General features: G+C 42.5%; 1 protein-coding gene, 1 long non-coding RNA gene and 1 other non-coding gene across 15 annotated transcripts in view; all 3 read left to right on the top strand.

The window, feature by feature from the left end:
- The first annotated feature begins 301 nt into the window (after positions 1-301).
- On the top strand, positions 302-5414 carry LOC118082281 (uncharacterized). 2 transcript variants are annotated; one of them, XR_004692229.3, is made up of 7 exons: positions 302-345; positions 1469-1524; positions 2507-2566; positions 3389-3412; positions 3618-3720; positions 4781-4851; positions 5128-5414. It is a non-coding gene; the product is annotated as an uncharacterized LOC118082281 (long non-coding RNA). The 2 variants fall into 2 exon arrangements; XR_004692230.3 differs by having other exon boundaries at positions 341-399.
- LOC118083288 (small nucleolar RNA SNORD50) lies at positions 3459-3532 on the top strand. Its single transcript, XR_004692364.1, has one exon. It is a non-coding gene; the product is annotated as a small nucleolar RNA SNORD50 (small nucleolar RNA).
- Positions 5415-8217: 2803 nt separating the features above from the next.
- The window catches only part of SYNCRIP (synaptotagmin binding cytoplasmic RNA interacting protein), a 20844-nt gene continuing 5741 nt past the window's right edge, over positions 8218-23320 (top strand). For 7 of the 12 annotated variants that reach the window (XM_035109448.3, XM_035109443.3, XM_035109449.3 and 4 more), the window contains exons 1-10: positions 8218-8422; positions 9884-10043; positions 10732-10850; positions 10987-11094; positions 12801-12914; positions 13005-13181; positions 15755-15890; positions 16879-17084; positions 18866-19015; positions 20196-20317. In XM_035109448.3, coding sequence (XP_034965339.1) covers positions 9896-10043; positions 10732-10850; positions 10987-11094; positions 12801-12914; positions 13005-13181; positions 15755-15890; positions 16879-17084; positions 18866-19015; positions 20196-20317 — 1280 coding nt within the window. In that variant the 5' untranslated portion in view covers positions 8218-8422; positions 9884-9895. The remainder of the gene's footprint in view (positions 8423-9883; positions 10044-10731; positions 10851-10986; positions 11095-12800; positions 12915-13004; positions 13182-15754; positions 15891-16878; positions 17085-18865; positions 19016-20195; positions 20318-23320) is intronic. The other 5 variants (XM_088665963.1, XM_088665959.1, XM_088665962.1 and 2 more) reach the window with 1 other exon arrangement.

The following is a 23320-nucleotide window of genomic DNA, read 5'->3' as shown; positions in this document are numbered from 1 at the left end:
ATTTGGTGCTACAGCCCCTCCACCACGAGGTGGCTACGGACGAAGGTGGAGGGAGGTGGGATCGGATCATAAAGAAACATAGAATCGTTCAAAGCGCCATGGAGGGAGACCCCATGAAAGAAGCCGCGCCTCTCTGCTTCTGCACAAAAGGAATGAAAAAAAGTCCACTCGAAAGGCCTGCCTTTCACCTCCCTCCCCCCGCCCGCGCGCCATCCCCGCTAGTCTCTCTCCTGCATCCAATGGGAGACGGGTGGGCGGGGCTAGCCTCGTTCTGCTCCGAGGATTCCTATATAAAGCACCGGGAGGCCGCGGGTTCGCTCTTTCGCCTGGACCTTTTGGAAGCAGGTGGGTGTTTGGTACGAAAGTAGCCGTTAAACGGAAAGGGCCGCCATTTTGTGGGTAGGTTCGTCACTCGCGCTCTCGCTGAAAAAAGGGCGCTTTTAAAAATTATTTTCGCGAGCTTTCACTCGGCGTTAATGCACCCCCTGCCTCGGTAGCTTTTGGGGGGCAATGAATGAAGGCTGCGTGGGGGCCGCGAGCGACGTGGGGGCGCTGCGCGTGCAGGAATTTCCTGGTGGGGTGTTGTAGGCTGGGATTGGAAGGCTCCCTCGCACGTGGAGGCTTGAATTAAGAGGATAATTTTAATGAGGTAAAGTGGGGGAAGATCACTGTCTTATTGCATGGCTAAAAGGATTGAGCATTTTTTTAATCCCATGTCTTTTACTGCCGAATATCGCTCTTCCACGTGTTCCCCACCCCGCAAATTTGGAACAAATTAAAGTGGGGAAGCGCGTAGCTACAGGTAGGAAAACCACGAGGGAGGAAGAGAGGTTCTTGCCGCCGCTTCTGGGGATCTCTTCTCCACCCCGCGGCTGATATTTTACAAAAAGCACGAGGGGGGGGGGGGCAAGAGAACGGACGAGCCCATCGTAAACAAATCCAGCTCTCTGTGCTGTAATTCTTAGCAACGGCCCTAAGTGCTTGCTAGGATTTCTCCCAAGTGAAATGAACGTGACTGAAATAGGTAGTTAGGGCTGGAATTGCCTTGGTTGCTTGGATTCCCAAGTAAAAGGCGTGCCTATTTAACATACACTAAACTTCTAACATAATCATAATTTCATGAAATCTTGACTCTAATCTACTGTTTTAATAACTTTGTTCGCCTGCTGATTAAGATTTCATTTAATCATAGAATCTGAAGGGACCATGAGGGTCATCTAGTATGACCCCCTGCAATGCAGGAATCTTTTTCCATTACTTGAACTCACAGTGATTAAGTGATTAAGACTCATGCTTTACCAACTGAGCACTCCCTTGGCTATATCTGGTGGAAGTGGACTTTAGTCCATGGAAGCTTGTGCCATAACAGTCATTATGTTGTCACAAGAGGTGCTCTTTGTTGTATGCTGCACACCTGCATAGCTGTGTATTCTGATTTTAACCCTGTCTTATTTTATCTCTGTTCCAGGAGCTATGGGACTAAGATCTGTGCTACTATTTCAGAGACGCAAAATGAGCTCTTTGGTATGTATCCAGTACTCTGCTTCAAAATACTTGCATCCTTTAGCTAAGATTTTGAAAGTACTTCAGATATTAATTACATTGCAGCCAACTTTAAGTAGGTGTTAGACATTTGTGTACTTGGAATCCCTATTTTGGACAATAGTGGCATTACCTTATTAAAACACCTCTATTTCTGTGTGTACTTGTCACTTTCCTGCAAATGAATTGCTGAGCTGACCCTTCAGCTGTAACCTTCTGACTTGTACTGCATGTTCTTAACCATATACAACATAGCTCAGTACTGTATCCTGGATGCATAGTTCATTTTCTGAACATTCATGATTATGGTTTTAAAGGGGTGCCTGCTAAGGGAGCAGTCCTAACCCTGGAGACATGCTGCTGGTAGGAGTATGGAATTTGTGATTTCCCTCTGCTGGGCTTTCTCTGCCAATGCAGGTGCTCCTGTGTTTGCCAAAGAAGCATTGGCTATTGAGTTTCTGCTGGCAATAAGTTGGAGTAGAGCAGGGATCCACTGTATCTTATCTCAGCCCATATACTGGAAAGGGACCCAAATTGCTATGGGATGGCTGTTTCTGCCTGGAGCTGCTACAACAAGCATTGCAAAAATAATGCCCTAATCAACAAGGCAGCAGGGCTTTGGATGTGGTAGTGGCTCCAAGTGACCATGGACCCCAGTTAGAGTTCAGTAGCATCTTAGAGACCAACTAAGTTTGTTCTTGGTATAAGCTTTCAAGGTGCTACTGGACATTTTTTATATATCGACTGCATCAGACCAACACTGCTACCTACCTGAATCTAGAACCCTGTTAGAGTTGTTCTACTCATGCATTAAAATACAGAATTGAGGCAGAAGGAATTAATAGTTTTGTGATAAATCTTGTTTGCTGATTATGAGCCACAGTATTGGTATTCCCTGGCGTAATTCTTTTGTTGTGTATTACTACTTTTCCTGCTTCTGAACTTTACAAAATTTTATTTTCAGATTATGAAAACACCAACATATGTAGAAAAGTATTCTATGGAGAATAGTGGATTTTCTTAGGTATGTTAAAATGCTGTTTGGAGACTAAAGTCATTAACTGTAAGGTTACTGTTTGGGAACTCAAAACTGCTCCCTCTAGCTTTTGTAAGAGGATGAGAGATTGAGAAACTAGGGAGAGGGAGAGTTCCATTGCTGTAACTTAAGTCACTGTAGTGTGGCTTGACTAGTGAACACCATAAGAGTTCTGGATTAGACCAAAGGTCTACCTAGTCCAGCATTCTTTTCTCACTGCCCAACCAGATGTGCACGGAAAACAGAGTGTGGGTGCAGTAGCAGTCTCCTGCATAATATCCTCCATGAATTTGTTCCATTTTAAAACCATCAGAAGTTGGCAGACATCACTGCATTTTTGGGTGTGAATTCCATATGTTAATTATGTGAATAAATACATTTGTCCTGAGATCTCCCACCATTCAGCTTTGTTGGGTAACCTTGGATTCTAATTTTATAAGGTGTCAAAACTAAAAAGCCCCAGATGTTGTAATCTTAGTTCATGTAAGAGTTGATCCAGCCCCGATAATTTATTTTTTTAAATCGGCACGTGCAAGTGTAACATTGTCTCCCTGCATGCTATGATTTGCAGACTGGATTCATGCAACTTTCCCTTGAGGGTTCTGTTGCATTTGTGCTGCTGTTTTCATGGCTTGCAAACTTGTTTTAAACCATGGTGTGCAGTTTGAGCTAAGGAAACATTGGTTTGCATGTTGTGTAAGAAATCTCTAGTTATCACTGTCTGCAGAATAAAAAGAAAATTGGGTTTCTTACCAGAAGAGAAATGAAAGGAATAACATTTCCTTAATATTGCATTTTTTTTCTTTTCAGGCTTGAAGCTACTTTATCCTAAAGGTATGCGAGTTAAATTTTCATATTGAGAATGTATTTGCATTGGTTCAACCAGTGATGAGCCTATCCCGAACCTGATACAGTTTGATGAAAAACTGCCAATATGGATCCGGCTTCTGAGACTACCATCAGTAAACTAGTTTGATATGTAGATAATCTACCAAATTCTGTTGACGCTGATGCTACTTTCTCTGTGTTTCACTTAAAGGTCATAGAAGCTGAAATCCAGGTAGAAGTTGAGATGTGTTTCACCCCTGGTCCCCAGTTCCTAATTCCTAACATACATTAAGCAGATGGAATGTCTTGAATTGGTAAGTTGTATTCAAATGGGCAGGGGGGACATGCTGGTTTGGTGCTACTGCTTGAAGTGCCTTGGTGCAAAGTTAAACCTTCCTTGTGGACTTTTCCCAGGCAAGTGTTGGGTGGCCAGTATGTTGCTGTTACTATACCAGGGGTTCCCAACAAAATTTTCTCGAGGACCCCTCATTAAGCCGCTATTGTGACAAGGACCCCCCATCAATTCCTAATCCTAAAATTAAAAAGTGAGAGCCAAATTAAGAGTCTTTTTATATTTTATATTTATACGTTTTTTACAGTTCTTCATCTGTAGGCCTTTGTCATTTTAACCAACCACTTTTTAACCAATGGTCCATTTTTAACTACGCAAACTGTAGCTTCCGCGAAAAACAACGCTTTGTTTACAAACACTACTGTTTTGCAAAGAGGCAGCGCGCGCCAGGGAGGAGGGAGGGGAATGGAGAAGACAGGGTACCTGCGCAGTAGCGCACAAATGAAGCCGACGCGCGCAAAGCATCTTTGGGAGGTGAGCGTTAGTAGAATGCGCGCGCTGCCTCTTTGCAAAACAGTAGTGTTTGTAAAGTGCCACCTAACGGCATACAGCAGAACTACTGCCTCTATCTAATTCTAGTTTTGCGCTAGACTCTGCTCATGCAGGAAGTGGCCAAAACAAAAAATCTGTTATACGAAATATATTTAATATATTTTTTATTCTAATAGCATCTTGCGGACCCCTCTGGCATAGCTCGCGGACCCCTGGGGGTCCCCGGACCACCTGTTGGGAACCACTGTACTAGACAATGATCTGAGCACCTTCCAAGCAGTAGCTGCACCTTACCAGCCTTTGGTGAAGGGCCAGCAGAATTGCTACAGTCAGGAGGGGGAACCTTTTGATCCTCAGTTTGTTAGCAAAGGCCAAACAAAGCTTTTATCTTTCTAACTACCATTTAACTTCTGAGCTCAGTGTATAGACATGTCATAAAACAGGACTCTTAAATGTTCCAGATTTTTAATTAATATTTCCCTGTTGAATATAAAAGCTAATTAAAAGTTTCATCATTGCTTTCTGAACAGGGATAGGATGGAGACCCAAGCCTGTAGGCGGAAGACTGAGTTCCTTTTTACAGTGCCTATTGCAAAAACAGGTAAGAAAACATTGACACATGTTGATCTGCAAAGCACTTGAGAATCAAAAGTAGCAACCAATAAAAACCATATAAATGTTTGAAGTGGACTCTGATACGAATGAAGCTCCAACTGAATCCACAGTAATAAGACCTGAAACATTAAATAGTTCAGACTAGGAAAAAGTGTATGTTGCTTAAATTTATTTCTACTGCTTTTAAATTATTGAACTAGAGTTCAATAGATGTTTTAATGATCTGCATTAATCGTTTTTTAAATTGTGTTTACTTTTTCAGTGATAAGAAGTAAATGCATCAAACAAGCTTATCTGGAATCTACCTGAATGAAGTTGCAGTGTGCCTCCATTAATGAATATCAGATCAATAATTAATAATGAAATATAAATGAAAACCTTTCTTGCAATTAAATGTTTATAACAATTATATGTACACTGGTTTTGCTATATTCAAAGTTTGATGTTCTCAAATGGGTCTTATGTCATGGGATCTTATGTGGCTCTTGAGAATGAAGATTAAAGCAATGTTTCAGAATAAAACTTTATAATGTATTCTTACTAAAGAAAGTTTTCTGAATAATTTAATTGGTGGAACTCGAGCAGTTGCAGCACTAAAATGGTTTTTCCCACTTCAACCTTCCTAGCCCCCCACCGCAGAAAGTTTCTATAACACCTGCAGGATCATCAGATCCAACTAACTGCTGCTGCATTTTACCTGGATTAAACTTTGGATAATCCAAAACTCCCCAAGCAGCATTTTGGAGCTTCCATTGCCTCCATGAGATACAACAGTAAATAACTGCTAGGTTGGCAGGAGCTGGGACGGAGCAACGGGGGCATCACGGGGATTTGAACCACCGACCTTCTGATCAGCAAGCCCTAGGCCCAGGGGTCAGCAAACTCAGCAGGGGGTCGGTCCACTGTCCCTCAGACCTTGTGGGGGGCCGGACTATATATTGAAAAAAAAATATGAACGGATTCCTATGCCCCACAAATAATCCAGAGATGCATTTTAAATAAAACCTCATTTCTCACAATGAAGGAACTGCCAGAAGGCCCTCAGAGCTGGATCTCTTTGTCCAGGATGAACAATGCTGGTGGAGGTGCTTCTTTGGGTATACAGGGACAAAGCCATTTAGGGTTTTAAACACTGAATTGTGCTCAGAAACATGCTGGGAGCCAATGTAGATCTTTATGGGCCAGTGTTATATGGTCCCTGTGGCTGCTCCCAGTCACCAGTCTAGCTGTTGCATTCTGGATTAATTGTAGTTTCTGAGTCACCTTCAGAGGTGGCCCTACATAGAGCGCATTGCAGTAGTCCAAGTGGGAAATAACGGGCATGTAGTGCTCTGGCACGACAGTGCACAGGCAGGTAGGGTCTCAGCCGGCGCACCATGTGGAGCTGGTAGCTACATGTCTAGATAGGCTTGTCAAACATGTTTCAAGCAGGGGATGTAAAAAATAGTGAAGGAGCCTGCCTGATATAGACAAAGAGTTCTGAAGTGTTAATGTAGCCACAAAAGATCAATTTCTTACAACTAAAGAATGAGTATTATGTGGCACCTGTAACAAGGCCAGTTCTGTAGATTGAAGCATTTGAGTAGGCATATTTGGGGTAAGGCCATCTCATAAGTAGACTGGTCCCAAGCTGTTAATGACTTTATATAGTAATAACTACCATATTGAACTTGGCCTGGTAGGAAATGGGCAACCAGCACAGATCCCAGCATAGCTGTTATATCGCAGACAGGTTCTCACTCCAGTCAGCAACATTGCTGCAGCATTCTGTGCTAACTGCAGATTTTGGATCAAGTGCAAGAGAAGCATTACAGTAATCCAACCTTAAAGGTAAAGGTACCCCTGACCGTTAGGTCCAGTCATGGACGACTCGGGTTGCGGTGCTCATCTCACACTATAGGCTGAGGGAGCCGGCATTGCAGCTTCCGGGTCATGTGGCCAGCATCACTAACCCACTTCTGGCGAACCAGAGCAACGCACAGTGAGCGGTACCCATTTATCTACTTGCACTTTAACGTACTTTTGAACTGCTAGGTAGGCAGGAACTGGGACCAAACAACAGAGGTCAACCTGTCGCAGGGATTTGAATACCTGACCTGATGGGCAAGCCCTAGGCTCTGTGGTTTAGACAACAGTGCTACCTGCGTCCCTAGAAGTTACCACATGGCCTCACAGGACAAGTCTGAACTCACTAGAGAGGGTCAGAAGCAACACCCCCCCCTTTAGACACTAGCCTAACTGTCCTGTCCCTACCACCTCCCATAATGAGGGAAAAATAGTCTTCACAATTAGCTGTCCCTCAGCTGGCCTTCCTGGGAATTGAGGATTCAGCTCAACTTTACCTCAGCTGCCCTTCCAGCTGAGGTAAAGTTGAGCTGAATCCTCAATTCCCAGGAAGGCCAGCTGACGGACAGCTAATTGTGAAGACCATTTTTCCCTCATTATGGGAGGAATTCAGGATTGCACGGAAAGTAGCATTAACTAGCAGCAGTGACAGTCATCTTCCTGTTTAAAGCTGTTTATCTACTTGACAATATAATTATTGTTAGTTACTACTGCTACTACTATTATTAATTTTATCTTGAATAGTACCAAGCTTTGCTAGGCTATGATAAGGTGTACACATTTTTATTTTTAAATGGAATGCCGAGTTTAGCTGTTATGTCTTAACTACAGTGCCGATTAACTACATTTTTATTCAACAGCAACTTCTAGTACACATCCAGGTTCCCCGAACGACTTTACACCGAACTTTAAAAAAACCCACAAATTAAATATATATCTAACACACAGCATACTTAAAAATTAAATAACGTAACGAAGCGTAAAAGCAACATTGCAGTAATCGTCAAGAAGTTGATTGCAATAGCCGTGGCAATCCGAAATAACTACGGCAAGTTCAGAACGCGAAAGTTCCCTCAGCGCTAATTAGGAATCTCCCAAAGAGAGGGCGGCGGCGGCGGCGGCGGCGGCGGCGGCAGGGCAGGGGGCACGCGCGCAGCGGAGGGGGGCAGCCGCGCACGGAACGTTCTTTTCTCTCGCCTTCCGCAACGTAGCGTGCAGAGGACCGCCAGCCACCGTCTGGCTGCCGTAGGCGCATGCGCGGCCTCTCATTGGTCCGCCGCCTTGCCTAAGAATCTAGCTTTGCCAAAGTTAGCGGGCGGGGCGATAACCCTTGTGGATCTGCTCGGGAGACCCCGGCGTTGGGGCTGCGCCAGCGCGCGCACATTCTCTCTCTCCCTCTCCCTCACACGGCGGCGGCGGCGGCGCCTCCTCCTCCTCCCTCCCTCGCTCCTCCTGGCTTCTCCCCGCCCTGCCTGAGCCGAGTGGAAGGGGGCTGGGGTTGGTTGGTGCCAGCAGCGGCGTGAGCGCTCGAGCGGCCGCCATTTTACGCAGGCTCCTGCCACATTCTCAGGACACGCTGAGGGAGCGGAGAAGGGGCAGCTCCGCAACCGCGCCCCCCGCCCGCGCCACCCCCCTCTCCGGAGCCCTTTCGCGCGCCGCTCGTCGTCCCTCCCCCGCCGCCGCTGCCAGCCCCTGCCGCTCGCCCCACACAGGTCAGCAGCCACCGGGGCTCGTCAGGCGCTGTGGAGAAGGGAGGGGAGAGGGAGAGTCGGGGGGGGGGTGGCGGAGAGAAAGAAGGGGCCCTAAGAGAAGGTTCTCCCCGGGAGGAGGAGGGAGCGGGCCGGGAGACCGTGGAAAACTGAGGGGGAGCGGGAGGCAGCCTGCCGCCCGGCCAGTTCCAGAGGAGGGGGGAGCTTGGATAAACAAAAGAGGCCGGCGACGGCCCAGTCCCGCGCAGCTTCTCCCGGCACTTAGCTATGCTGGATGGCGGGTGCCGCTAGGCCGCACGATATGGAGGGAAACGAGGGGAAGCCCTTAACTCGCGCCTCCCTGCTCGCCCCCCCTTCCTCCCGCGAGGGGCTCCAGCTGCCTCATTGTCCAGGCGGCAGCGCCATTCATTGGCCACGAGGCGCCTCCGGGGTGGGGTGGGACATGATGGGAAGGCTGGAAGGAGCAAGGCAGGCAGCCGATGCCAATGTGGCTGCGGGACGCCTTTTTTTTTAATGGTGGTGGTGGGATTTTGTCGCGTGCCTTCGTGTCACGTAACGGCCCGGAGCCTGGTATCCGTGTCTTTCCAACGCTCGAGTTGGAAGAAGCATGGTGGGAAGAAGGGAGGGAGGGTCTTGATTCTGTGCGTGCGTGTTTTTACCCGGCGGGAGGAGGAACGGCATGGGAAGGCAGTCATTTTTGCCCCCCCCCCGCCCCGTTCTTTCCACATGGCGAAATCGGGCCCAGGGTGTTGCAATTCTTCTCCCGGAGGGAAAAGTGGGGGAGGAGGAGGAGGGACAGGCTGCTTTTCCGGGAGGGGGGGTGGGGTGGGGTGGAGGGAAGTTGGTCGCTGGAGGAAGTTGTAAGACATTTGAACGCGCCGAGCACGTGTTTCCAGCGGGCATATGGCGGCTGCCGCCGCTTGGGCTGGGTGCGGACTGGGAAGCGCTTTGTTCCTTTCGCCTGGTTGCTTTTAGACCCTGTCAAAGAGGCGGGAAGAAGCTGTAGCGTAGGCAGCGGAACGGGATTTTGCGAGAGGTTGAATGAAGCGATTCGGGTAAAAGCAGCAGGGAATGGCAGTGGCTGTGTCTCGCGTTGGTGGCTGCACGTTCTTCCTCGCCTTTTGCTTCTTGTTCCATTTCTAACTTCTCAAAGAGCTTCTTAGGGCGTTTTAAAGAGATAGAGCTAAAGAAGGGAGGTGAGCTAGAAAGTTCGGCTGGATTGTGTAAAATCTGCAATAAAATCTTAATATCCCCGCTAGGCTTTGGTTATAGGGTGGTATGCCTTTGCACTACTGTATTAGTCTTTCTCTTGAAAAAGCATTGCGTGCTTTGATTGCAAAAGTAGTAGGGAAAAGGCTTAAACTCTGCAAGTCCCTAGTAGGTAGCTGCATGTATTGATTGATACACCAATAGTTCAGCCTTAAGGTTTATAGCTTAATTATGATGCTTATTGCGTTTGAACAGATATCTGGAAACATGGCTTCTGAACATGTTAATGGGAATGGTACTGAAGAGCCGATGGATACTTCTGCTGCAGTTACCCATTCTGAGCATTTCCAGACATTGCTTGATGCTGGTTTACCACAGAAAGTTGCTGAAAAACTAGATGAAATTTACGTTGCAGGTAAGATGTAAAACTTGCAAAGTCACATTTTCAATATTTTCTATTGGACTTTTCCTTGCTTTGGGCTAAAATAGCAACTTTTTGTGGTTTCCAAACAAAAAACAAAAACCCAAAGATGGGGACTGCAGTCTTCTTAGCAAGTGTTTGGATGATAAACAATAACATGGCATTTATGCTGCTGTAGGTTAGTCTGTGGTACTGAGTGAATGGGTGGTGGTAGGGGAATGCAGTTGTACTTCAGGCAGTAGGAAGAGTTCATAGTGGATTATATTTGTCTTTGGAGCACTGTGTAGTAAGTGAGGCAGTAATCACAAGTATCACTTCTGGAGGATACCTGATTGAATGTTTGAACCTGTGGGTGCAAAGGCTACTGTTTTTTCAGTCATGTTCTGAAGCTCAGTTTTGGAGACCAATAGAATTGATTGAGTGCTTTAGTTTTTTTAAACAGTTTCCTTAAGAGGCAGAAAAGTACTAAGAATCACTGCTCAAGTTGAGTCAACTGTTTATGCAAAATTATGACTTTTCAGAGGTTGTCAAAACAAAAGTATCAGCATATGTAATACAGTACATTTGTAGATTAAGGCAACTATTTAAGTAAAGGGGAAATCCTGAAATGGGCCTCTGATCAGTGGATCTGCTTCTGAAATGAAATAACTAAAATGCTAGAATATAATATTTCTTTTTCTAGGACTAGTTGCTCACAGTGATTTAGATGAAAGAGCTATTGAAGCTTTAAAGGAATTTAATGAAGAAGGTGCATTGGCAGTGCTTCAGCAGTTTAAAGACAGTGATCTCTCACATGTTCAGGTAATGTACTACTATAGTGGCATTTCTGTTCCTTGATAGTATTACAGTTTGTACTAACACATGTGAAAAACTTGAACAAGTTAGGATGATTGATTTAAAATTCAGCCCTTACACTTTATTTGTGTAATCTTTTTAGAACAAAAGTGCCTTTTTATGTGGCGTCATGAAGACATATAGACAGCGAGAAAAACAAGGGACCAAAGTGGCAGATTCTAGCAAAGGACCAGATGAGGCAAAAATCAAGGTATGTTTTCTGATAGGCCAGTATGCTTATGCCTTTGGTGCTAATTTCTGTGGTTGTATAAGAATGATTTGTGTTGAGGTATTTTTTTAACAACATTATTCTTGGGTCATCCCTGCATTGGTGCTTGCCAGTTGACATTTCTTTAAGAGCAGCTTACTCTTATTTAAATTTCTCTGCACAGTATTTGCCCATGTTTAACTCTTGGAAAAAGTCTCTGGATACAGGTCCTGTGCTGCATCCTGCAGAGGGAGATATTAGGATGCAATTGTAAAAGTACCTCTGGCATCTGATTGGTGCCACTCACTGTGCCACAAATTGTTATAGAATGGCAGTTTTTGTACCCAGTCCATACATTTAATATTGGCATCATGATTTGTAGGCTTTCTCTTTCTTGCTTTTAGTAGGTATACATTCACATCTGTTCTTATATATGAATCATCACTACTGGCACTGTTATTTGAGATTAAATTGTATAAGCCAGCAGTTGGAAGTTTAGTACAACCTGACACTGGAAAAACTTCAGTGCTTCATGACTATTGAAGTATACCACAAATATTTCAGCTTATTCTACCATGAGAAATCATACCTTTTCATAGAGAAGAGTAACTTTTTATTGTGTGGAAAGCCCACAGCAATCAAATACAGAAATTGTAGAAAAGCAATTGAATGTAGCATTTTCACACAGTACTGTACATACCTTTTCCATGGCTTGCTTGCTTTTGTTTTTTGAGTGCTCAGTTACTGGAAATTCAATAGATTTTATCCATAATTTCATTCACAAAGAGCTAATGAAATACTGAGCAGTATTTAATCTCTTTAGTCAAACTGAAGTATGCATGTCCACAGGACTGTAGGGCAGGCTTAGTGTTGATTGAAGCATGTTTATTTAGTGTTGATTGAAGCATGCATGTTTATGCTAATTCATACAATTTGGAGGAGGGGGAAGAGTGGCCTTCCATAAAAAGTGACCTGGACACTTCCAAGCTTATTGTGCTGCTGCTCTACTAGGCATGCTATGTTTCATTAGATGTATTCTTTTAAACTTGAGGTCTCCATGCTTCACCTCTTGCGTGCTCTCCAAATTCAGAGGGCACAGCAGTATTCTCAATTGGAGCTGGCTCTGTGTATGGCCAAGAGAAGGCTGCCTATGTCCTATGTGGTTCTCAAAGGGTGTGGTATACCACACTGGTGTGGCAAGTGTGATGGGAAGATTCAAGGATAATCAGTATTATATTTGGGAATGATTAATGTTCTTACAAAGATGCATTGTTTTATACTTTATGGATGTCCAATAATCACATTATAAAGTAGTTTTGTTCTGTTTTATAAATCAAGCACTGCTAGGAGTTATTTCAGTTTCCCCATGTATTTCTTATCAATAAAAAATTCAGTGTGGTGCAAGCAAATTTTAATTCTGAAAGTGGCCTAGAGAAAAAAGTTTGAGAACTACTGCCCTGCAGTGAGGCGCAGACCTTCATTTGATGGGATAAGTGTAAGATTCTTGACATAACAGCTGCCTATGCAAACAGAAGGCACTTGGTGAAGGAAGCAAAACTGAATTTGAGAAGCTTTGCACACAGGATTTAGGATTGAAATGTACAATAGGTTTTTTCGGAAGGGTGTGTTTTTGTGCAAAAATCAAATAGACAGTGCAATTACTTGGTAAACAGCTATATTTATTTAAAACTCTAAACTTAAATTTGAAGGCACTTTTGGAGAGAACGGGTTACACACTTGATGTGACTACTGGACAAAGAAAATATGGTGGTCCTCCCCCAGAGTGTGTCTACTCAGGACAACAGCCTTCTGTTGGCACTGAGGTAAGCAGCATCACATTTTATGATGGGGTGGTGTGTCCTTGCTACCTGTATGTGTGATCCTTTTTAAAATATGTGTTTTTTTTGTTACAGATATTTGTGGGTAAGATTCCAAGGGACTTATTTGAGGATGAACTTGTTCCATTATTTGAGAAAGCAGGGCCTATATGGGATCTTCGCTTAATGATGGACCCTCTGACCGGCTTAAACAGAGGATACGCTTTTGTCACTTTTTGTAACAAAGAGGCAGCTCAGGAAGCTGTTAAACTGGTAAGATTTTTCTTAGTGTATTCTTTTAGGATCACCCCTTTATCTAAAAGCAAGTACAAAAATCCCTGGCAGTGGCTGAAAATATTCTCTTCGGTGTACATCATGATGTATAGATCAGAATTGTTTAGGCCTAGTGACTTCCAAAACCTTTTAGTTAAGCAGTTCTAAGAGTTCCTTTACCTTATTTACTCAGTTCGTTATGTTATATGCTTTTTTTTTCTTCCACCCCTGTGAGCGTCAGGGACAGCAGAAATGGAAATACTTACAGTCCAGTCTTACACATGTGTACATGGAATTATGTATTGGGTTAAGTGGGCTCATTGCACGATAGCTGCTGTTTAACTCATTCAAAGGCAATCCCGGATTAGGTCATACTGTACAATATCTTCTCTATTAGTGGCTTTATGTTAGAATATCATAGATGTGGGGGGAAATTGAATTATTGCACGAAGAGCAGGATTTTGAACAAGTTGTTTTCAAAGGCTGAGAAACATGACCCTTGACCTGAAAGAAAACTAGCTGCCTACCATTTTACGAAAGATTTCTGTCTTATTTGCTTGAAAAAGATTGAGCCTAGTGACTGGGCTTATGAAGTACCATTTCTTTAGTTTAAAGTTGCACGTCCGTAGTTAAAATGTTGGTTATGGTCTCTATTGTTGAATGTACTGTAGTTTTACATGGTACACTAAATTGGTATAGCGTGCAGTGCCTTCATGTGGCTTAATTTGATATTAAAGTAATCTAATTGTCCCACTCTACTTAAAATGAGGGATCAATTTCCATGGTCTCTGCTCCCCCTTTTGCTTTTCTACATGAGGGATTATAGCATATCCTTGGTCTCTGACTTGCAATTCAGGGAATGAGCACTGCCATAAAAAGGGTCAAGGGGAGCAATATCTGGGGAGAGATTATCAAGGTCATATTTTGCTCATAGTCAAAACAAGAACAGTGGGACATTTAGCAAAAACCAAGTAGCTCCATAGGTAGGCTTAACTTTTCCTCACAGAGTGAGATGACTTGTACAATTACTGAAGTATGGTAAGGATGGATTCTACTCCACTTTATAATGATGTGTGTTCCTAATGGGAGAGAATTCTGCTGCAGTGCAGGCTGTAGTTGGTTTCATTAAAGCTAAGCAACATTTTGTGTATTAGGAGATGAAAGGAGAATAGTTGTGCTCAGGTACCACTGTTGCTGATTTTCTCTGATCTAGAATTATAATTTGTTGCTAACTTCAAGAGCAACTTGTAGGGTTTAACCCAAGGTATCTTTGAAGCACATCCCCCCCCCAAATAATCTTAAGAGCTGTAGTTTAAGGGTGCTAGGAATTGTAGCTGTGTGAGGGGTAAGCTACAGTTTCCAGGGCTTGTGTGTGTTTGTGTCTAATGTCCACACAGCTGACAAGCATAGTGTACTCATTTACAGTCATACCTCGGTTTAAGTATGCTTCGGTTTGAGTACTTTCAGTTTAAGTACTCCGCGGACCCGTCTGGAACGGATTAATCCACTTTCCATTGCTTTCAATGGGAAAGTTCGCTTCAGGTTAAGTACGGACTTCCGGAACCAATTATAGTCATACCTCGGGTTAAGTACGCTTCAGGTTGAGTACTTTGCGGGCCCGTCTGGAATGGATTAATCCACTTTCCATTACTTTTAATGGGAAAGTTTGCTTCAGGTTAAATACTTTTCAAGTTAAGTACTCCATGGACTCGTCTGGAACGGATTAATCCACTTTCCATTACTTTCAATGGGAAAGTTTGCTTCAGATTAAGTATGCTTCAGGTTAAGTACAGACTTCTGGAACCAATTGTGTACTTAAACCGAGGTACCACTGTACAGGGTAGCTAGGTTAATCTGTTGCTGCAAAAACAACAACACCATTATTGTGGCAATTTTTTAAAAAATATAATTTTATTAAGGCGTAAATTTTTATGAACCAGAGCCCATGATAATAAAATTGCCAGTCTTTAAAGTGCCTCAATACACTTCGTTGATACTGTGCCAAGTTACTTTTAATAAGGTAGGTGGAAGCAATCCAGGGCCATACAGAACCATCTATTTAGTGGCCCATGTAACTGCATTATCACATGGTTAGAAGCCACGCTGCTGAAAATGGTGCATGTAGCACCAAACCCCTAATACAGCGGTACCTCGACTTACAAACGACTCGACAACTGAATTTTTAGACTTACGAATGGGGGTAATGGCTGCGCGCTTATGAATGTCTCGATATCCAAAAGGAAACCGCGGCGGTTTTAGATAGGGATTTTTCGACTTACAAATTTTTAGATAGGGTTGCTTCGACTTAAGAATTTTTCTGTTTCCAATGGCGTTGCGTTTCCAATGGTGTTTTTCGACTTAACGAATTTTTCAACCTACGAAGGTGCCTTCGGAACGGATTAAATTCGTAAGTCGAGGCACCACTGTATGTGAAACACTTCCTCCTCTTTTGAAAAAATACTACTCTGTATTGAGTAATATTTCTGCAATGAAGTAAAAGTTTAAAGTTTGCAAGCAAGGAAAAGCATAAGCACTTTGGGATGACCTACCCTATATTACTTTCTTTCTTCTAGTATAACAATCATGAAATCCGCTCTGGAAAACATATTGGTGTATGTATCTCCGTTGCCAATAATAGGCTCTTTGTTGGCTCTATTCCTAAGAGTAAAACAAAGGAGCAGATAGTTGAAGAATTTAGCAAAGTAACAGGTAAGTTACTTTGTATCTTGGGTGTGAATTTAAAAGGAAATAATTCAAGTGATCAGTGATGAATTTTTTCACCATCTTTCGGCTGATGTTGAATGATGATGACATTGTAAACTGAGATCATAAGGAATATTCTTGACAATAGGAAAGAGATGAGCTGGGACTGTGGCCTATCCTTGTGTCATACATTGCTTGCGGGAGGTTTTACCCAACGCCTCTTATTCAGTAAGTTGACTGTTTGGAAGAAACTATTAAAGAAGTAATTTTGCTCAGTTCTGCTAGATCGTGCTGTCGAGCATTTAGAATGTTCATGGGCATTCCATGACATAACAGCTTGGCTTCATTTGCCCTTTATTTTATGTTAACACACTGTACTGTGCTAAGATAAAATAAAGGGCAAACGAAGCCAAGCTGTTGCGATGTCATGGAATATTCATGACATTCAGTAGAGACATACTACACTGGTCAGTTGCTGAAAATATTTGACTGGTCAAATATCTAGCCCCAAATTAGAGGCAAGTGTTGTGCATGTGTGCAGTCTTTTTTCTTGTTCAGTTCAGACTTTTTCTCTTCATAGAAAAGTACTTTCAATGGGGAGTAAATTAAATTTTCTCTGTTAGTTTTCAGTTAGTGCCATGGTGCGGTATATATGGGGGAAAGCATCAGAAGATAAGCTACCGTACTTTTCCATGTATAAGACTAGGTTTTTTTATTTAAAAATTAGGTTAGAAATTTGGGCTCGTCTTATACACTCCCCCCATTTTCTTAATTTGGAGTCCCCCAAAATTATACAAGTCTTTTACACAGGGATGTGTTATACACGGAAAAATACGGTATATAAGAAATTCTAACATTTTACTGGCAAATTTTAGCAAATCTAATAGTCCACTGTATTATATTAGGGTAAAAAGACAAATTGTCACAGTTTTTCGTTTTTTAATAAATTTGTATGACTGCTTAACTAAGCTCATGTGATTGGCTTCAATTTCAGAGGGTCTCACAGATGTAATATTGTATCACCAACCTGATGACAAAAAAAAGAATAGAGGCTTTTGTTTCCTTGAATATGAAGATCACAAAACTGCAGCACAAGCCAGGCGTAGGTTAATGAGCGGAAAAGTGAAAGTCTGGGGTAATGTGGTTACAGTTGAATGGGCTGATCCTATAGAAGATCCAGATCCTGAAGTCATGGCAAAGGTAAAAGATAACAGTGATTTTAAAAAAATTATAGCAAGCTGAAAGGCATGATTATTTTGTTAAATCTGTATCATATGGCAAATGCTCAGTGTTAGAAACAGAGATACGAAAGCTAAATGGCACATTACACCTAGCTTATGGGTGCAACAACAGAAGGCGCACTTTTTAATAAGAAGAATACAAAGCTGAAAATGAATTAACAGCAGCTAAAATATGTTCATTTTTCACATGGTCTAGTCTTCCCCCTGCCCACCCCCCTAATATTCTTAAGGGGGTCTCTTCACCAGTCTTCAAAGAGTTGCTGGAAGTGGGGAGGCAGAAAAAGGTCCTCCTTTCCTTCCACTCTGTAGTTTTACTCTGAAATCTTAGGCGCAGTACTGCGCCCAGAGTTCAGAAATTGCTTGCCCTAATGAAATTCCCTGTTGCAAAATGCACCTACAACAATGGGAGTTTCAAACAAAATGCTATAGAAGGAATAATGCTTGCAAAATGATTTTACTACAGTAACTTGAATGGCTTGTTCTGTACTCAGAGCAAGAACATTTGTGAAAGCTACAAAGGTTTGCTAGAATCTTCAACCAAACTATATAAAGCTGATAACTCAATAGGAGAACATGCTTTCTGGTTAATGACACTGACAAAATTTGCAAATAAGATCTTAATATGAATTTTCACTGCTTGTAATAATTTTTATACAAATTGTGGATTGTTAACTTGAAGCTTACTTGGCTCATAACAGAGAAGGAGACATATTTCAGTCTGATGCCCTGTTTGTGTTTGCATGACCAGCATTTATCAGACTAGTATGATAAAACTAGTTACAGTTATGATAGTTACAGAACTTTATTGCATTATCTCATTACATTATGTCAATACAAGTCCTGCCTTCTTTTTAGTCCAGTCTTAGTATCCCCATTGTTGTAGGTGATGGCTTCAAATCACTGCAATTCTCTCTTCTACTGGGATTCTTCATTATCATTTACTGGAACTGGGTTTCATTTCCACATTAGGTAAAAGTCTGGGGGAATAGTAAATGTGTGTTGCTAGGGCAGATGACAACTCTAGGCAGGAGTCAGATGCCTTTCTATGCTGAAACTATGTCAGTACCTTTTATGTTCCAGTTGCTAACCAGGGACTTGGGTGTTGGGACTTGCAACAACATACCACCACTCAGGCCCGGCTCTAGGTGCACTCCCGGTGGCGCGGGGCCGGCAAGGGGGGGGGCGCTGCGCAACGAAGCCGCGCGGAAGCTGCAAGGGCGGGGGCGTCGGAGCGATCTCCGTGCCTCAGCACCAGGGCGCCCGACCTGCTCGAGACAGCATTGCCACCACTCTTAAATATCCAAGTGACATTGGAAGAATGAGTATACATTCGGAGCTAGTAGGCTTTTCCCCAGATATAAGCATCTTTGGGGAAAAATGTGGATGGAGTTGTTAATAATAATAATAATGGCAGCTTTTAGGGAAATATGTTGTCTGAATTCTTTATAACAGGAATTTGTAAATGTTGAGATCCAGAATGTGCATAACAGAACTTTCATCTCTTCCTTGTCTGCATCCCCTTGAACCCTTTCGAAACCTTCTGAAGGTTAAGGGAACCCACAGGACTAGATTTTGGATGTGCATGAGAAGAGGATGAAAGTCATGTTGGGTGACTGAAAGTTGCTTTTGCAGTGTTTGATACAACTCAATGGCGCATCCCAAGCGCTCTTGGCGAATGCCAATATTGCAAAGAATGAAACAAAATTGTAGTCTGAATTAACCCTTGATGCTTTATTTTAGGTGAAAGTGTTATTTGTGCGGAACCTTGCAAATTCAGTCACAGAGGAGATACTAGAAAAGGCCTTTAGTCAGTTTGGAAAGCTGGAGCGAGTTAAAAAGCTAAAAGATTATGCTTTTATCCATTTTGATGAACGTGATGGTGCTGTAAAGGTAGGTTTTGATTATCAGTGCAGTTACTGCTACAAGATCAAATTATTTTAAAGTCACATGTGTAACTAAAACATTTGTGTTATAAGATGCTTAAAGCTTTGTGCTGTAGTTTTGAGCTCTAAAGTGATAGGAATACAGTGGTTGGCTGTACATGTTCTGAGAAGTTTGGTGCTCATTTTTGCTGTCTAGCTCTCAAAGTAGAAAATTCATTGCTTCTCCTTTGCTTACCTTGTACTACACTCTTAAAAATAAGGATACAATGCAGACTGTTCAGTTCACTGATCTGCTCATTTTTAAGCCAGTCTACTCTAAAACCCTTGTGCACAGTGCAGAAACAGCTGTGTCCTGAGTTTTCATGAGTGAAATTCCATTCACAGAAACCTCTAACCTAGGCATTTACACCTTTCCCCTGAAAAGCCACTCTGGAGGTCTGGGAGACCCCTGAACAGTGTAGGAAGTGACGACGAGGCGTGTAGTAGGAAGGAGGAATTTGTTAAATCACCTTTCTTCGTTGAGAACCCCTGTTTCATCTCTTGTCTGTTTCATGAACGGGACGCTTCTATTTGCAAATGAATTGTTGCATGTCCAAGTAGGAGTTAGAGTGGCTAAATATACCTGAAGTTTTCTAAACTTACTCATGACACCAAATGCAATCATTTAGATTTCTACCCCCTCCCCTCAAAAAATAAAAATAGAATTGTCATAGGGGACAACATAAGTAGAGTACAGTTCCCCATACCTGATGCTATTTCTAATTTTAGTCATCTCAGTATTTGAATTAAATTTTGTTCTCTTTGTTCATACAATTCCCTATTCTGTTTGTTTTTACTTTGAACAACTTTACCTTGCAACCTATTTTGTGAGAATGTGTAGCTGTTAGAGATTGCTTTAATTTCAAGTGTTTGCTTTGCAGCACCTATCTTTTTGCAGATCTGGTTTCAAGCCCTCATGGGTTGCAAGGAGTATTTTTGAAAACCTACACATTGGAAAAATCAAAGGACCTCAGACAGGGCCTCTAGTGGACAGGAGGTGGGCTTATATGCCCTACATATCCACCAGCAGTGTTTTCCCCTAACATCTCTTACTATTCATATTGTCTGCGTTCTTTGCATATTATTTTTAAAAATACATTTTTGGAAGAATTTATTGCTAATACGTGTTTCAAAACTATTCTCCACAGGCAATGGAAGGAATGAACGGAAAAGATTTAGAAGGAGAAAATATAGAAATTGTTTTTGCAAAGCCACCTGATCAAAAGAGGAAAGAGCGGAAAGCGCAGAGACAAGCTGCTAAAAATCAAATGTAAGTGCTAAAGTGTGCATTTGACACTAAATGACACTTATACAAGTGTTGTGGGTTTGTAGTTCTTGCTGTATGCTGAGCATACATACCATGGAAACATTTGTAAAAAAATGTTGGTTCTTTGGTGACATTTACTGCTCAAGATATTGACTTCCCTTTATGCATGCTTTTCCAAAAATAAAAGTGCAGCCTGTATCTTTTGGTCTATTTTTAAAAGTGGAGAGAGAATTACTATGTTAACTACATAACACTTCCAGGTGAGAAGTAGTGTTCTCTTCATTACTTGGGCCTGTATATATGTTTTAAAAATATGTCCTCATAAGTGACCAGGCAGTGCACCTTTCCCCCCTGAGATACTATAAGAAAAAGTGGAAAAAGCAATAGAGACATGTAGCTGATCAGAAAGTGTCTCTGGGTCTATGAATTTCTGCTTATTCTGTTATATTCATTGCTGCTAATTATTCATTCAGTATTTATTATGTTATTTGTTACTGATCCTCACCCTAAGCTTTGTGTTGCAATTTTGTGTATTGTTACTGATCCTCACCCTAAGCTTTGTGTTGCAATTTTGTGTATCTGTGGTTTTTCATGACACAATCTTGTGCAGATTTTGTGGTGCAACACTCCTCATGGGGTGGGGGGATGTCAGTATGTGAATGAGCTGTATCCCCTAGAGAGTTTTTTTGGGGGGAGGGGGCAACTTCATTTTATATGCTACTGTACCCACAGTTCTTATTAAGTATGAAGCCTTCTTGACAAAACACTTGTATCTTCATATATATATATATATATATATATATATATATGACAAACTGTATACCATAAATAATATACTCCTTCTCCCCCACTGTTTATTTGTCATCCTAATAGCTATCTCAGCTGTTTCTACACCACATCCAATATTGTTGTGCAAGTGCACTTCTACTTGTGCAGCAAGACATGCATTTCCTCTTCCCACTGCAGCCCTCACCGCCTCCAAATCTGTTCTGGAGTGTCCCCAACAGCGAAGGAGATTTTGGGAGCATGGGGAGCTGCAGTGGGGATGGGAAAACTGCTGATGGATGGACACCATTGGATGTCAGCCTTTCATTTGCATTTCTGGAATAAATTAAAAGGAAGAGTTACAAATATTCATGTGTCTCAAGCATTTATTTACAAGAACTGTAAAAGATGTGCCAATCACAAAAGGCAAAACTCAGCTTTATGGGAGACTTGGGTTTGCTCATTGGGACTTGGCCTTTCCCCTGCAGTGCTGCACCCCCTCTCCTCAGTCTCTGGACCATCCAAATCAGATATTGTTGGTATGGGGAGGACTGAATTTGCTTTATGTGGGTGGAAGTCCATTCTGTGGTTACAGAGACAGTGTTGAATGCAACTCAAAATAGAAATGATGCAGCACCTGGTGGTGGTTCCAGGTCTTAGGCAACCATGAGCATGTATATATGTTAGCTGTTTATAGAACAACAGATTGAATTTGATTATACTGCTGGTTTTTAATTATGAATGGTGCATGCTCTGAATACATCCAAGGCTTATTTACTGCTAGTTTGGAATCCCATTTTAGTCGGCATATCTACCCTTTGAATGTAAGCTGTCAATGAAAGTGCATGTTCAAAGAGGCTTGCTGATAGCACCATTCAGCTCTACACTAGGTAGTCCTCAGTTAGAGCTATCATGTGGCTAATTTATGAAAAAGTAGTGGCAGGCTTGATCTTGCACATGCTGTCCCCTGCACTGGTACAATGAGATAGGAAGAGGGCATGGGGTGCTCCACAGGGGTGCTCTGCTGACGTGTGTGGAGGCCAGGAATGGAACTCCTGTGCAAAATGGTCACTGCCTATACTTACTGTGTCACAACTAATTGAGATAGAGGCCTCCTGAGTTTCCATGCGGCTTATACCCTCCTGGTGGTGCAGCAGTAATACTGCAAGCACATTTGTAAAGCTACACTTACATTTGACTAAATCCTGAAGACATCTGGGCAAATCTAGGCTCTGGCCAGATTGGTTTGAGACATCCCTGGTCAAGTTGACTCGGAGCAATTTGAGACTGTCATAATTGGGTGGGGAGGCAGGCAGGTTCTGCTTGATTAGCATATTCCCTGCACGAAATGTCCTGGCGAAGCAACACCCAGCAAGATTGAATTCCCTGCTGGTGAACAGAGGGTTAAATAATGATGGGGGTGAAGGATTTAAACCCAGATTACAAATTTGGACTGGGCCCTGAATTGATTTGGGGTCTATCCAAAGTGCTGGATTGGGCCCTGGATCTGGTGTGTATGTGCAATGCCCTAATGGGTATCCAGCCCCAAGTGTCCTCTTTCTTTCTGCTTTGTGCTCGTCTATATTCTCTTTGGCTTGGACCTGCTCCCTCTCTTCATGCAGTTCATATCCCTTAATTATTATTTGGTGGACAGTGACTCTCCTACTTTTCATGCTGTTCATATCTCAGGCAGGTGCTAAAGCATCAGCAAATGGTGTCTTTAGTCAATTTTGAAACATGTCTACGCTGTGGTAGTTTTTGAAATTAGAAAGGGGTCCTGCATCTCTTTCCCTGCCCCCTCCTTATTGTTAATGGGTCTTTCTGTATTCCTTGTTAGTCTGTGACTAGCCAATTTCAGGCATTCTCTGTCCATGGAAGGGATGTAGAGATGTATGTGCTGACCCTGTTCCCTTTCTGATAATGAGGACTGTAAATGTTTCATTAAAAAAATATTTCCTACTCAGGAAATTGGGGTAGAGGGAGTGGGAGAAGCTCATACAGCTGTTCCTTGGATAAATGTCTAAAGAGCTTTAGTTGTCTTGTGTATAGTGTAACTTGTTCTCTGGATGATAGCACTCCAAAATCTGGGTTATGTGGATTCAAACTGTTAATATCCAGCAGCTGGAGGATTCTGCTGCAAGATCAAGAAAGGACCTACACAGAGTACCGTGTTTCTCATAAAATAAGACGTACCTATAAAATAAGCCATGGCAGGATTTTCATGCATTGACAAAATATAAG

Source organism: Zootoca vivipara, chromosome 3, assembly GCF_965207765.1.
Source record: "Zootoca vivipara chromosome 3, rZooViv2.hap1.1, whole genome shotgun sequence".
NCBI classification, from domain to species: Eukaryota; Metazoa; Chordata; class Lepidosauria; order Squamata; family Lacertidae; genus Zootoca; species Zootoca vivipara.
Note: the sequence above shows the minus strand (reverse complement) of the source record. Positions and strands in the feature narration are given on the sequence as shown.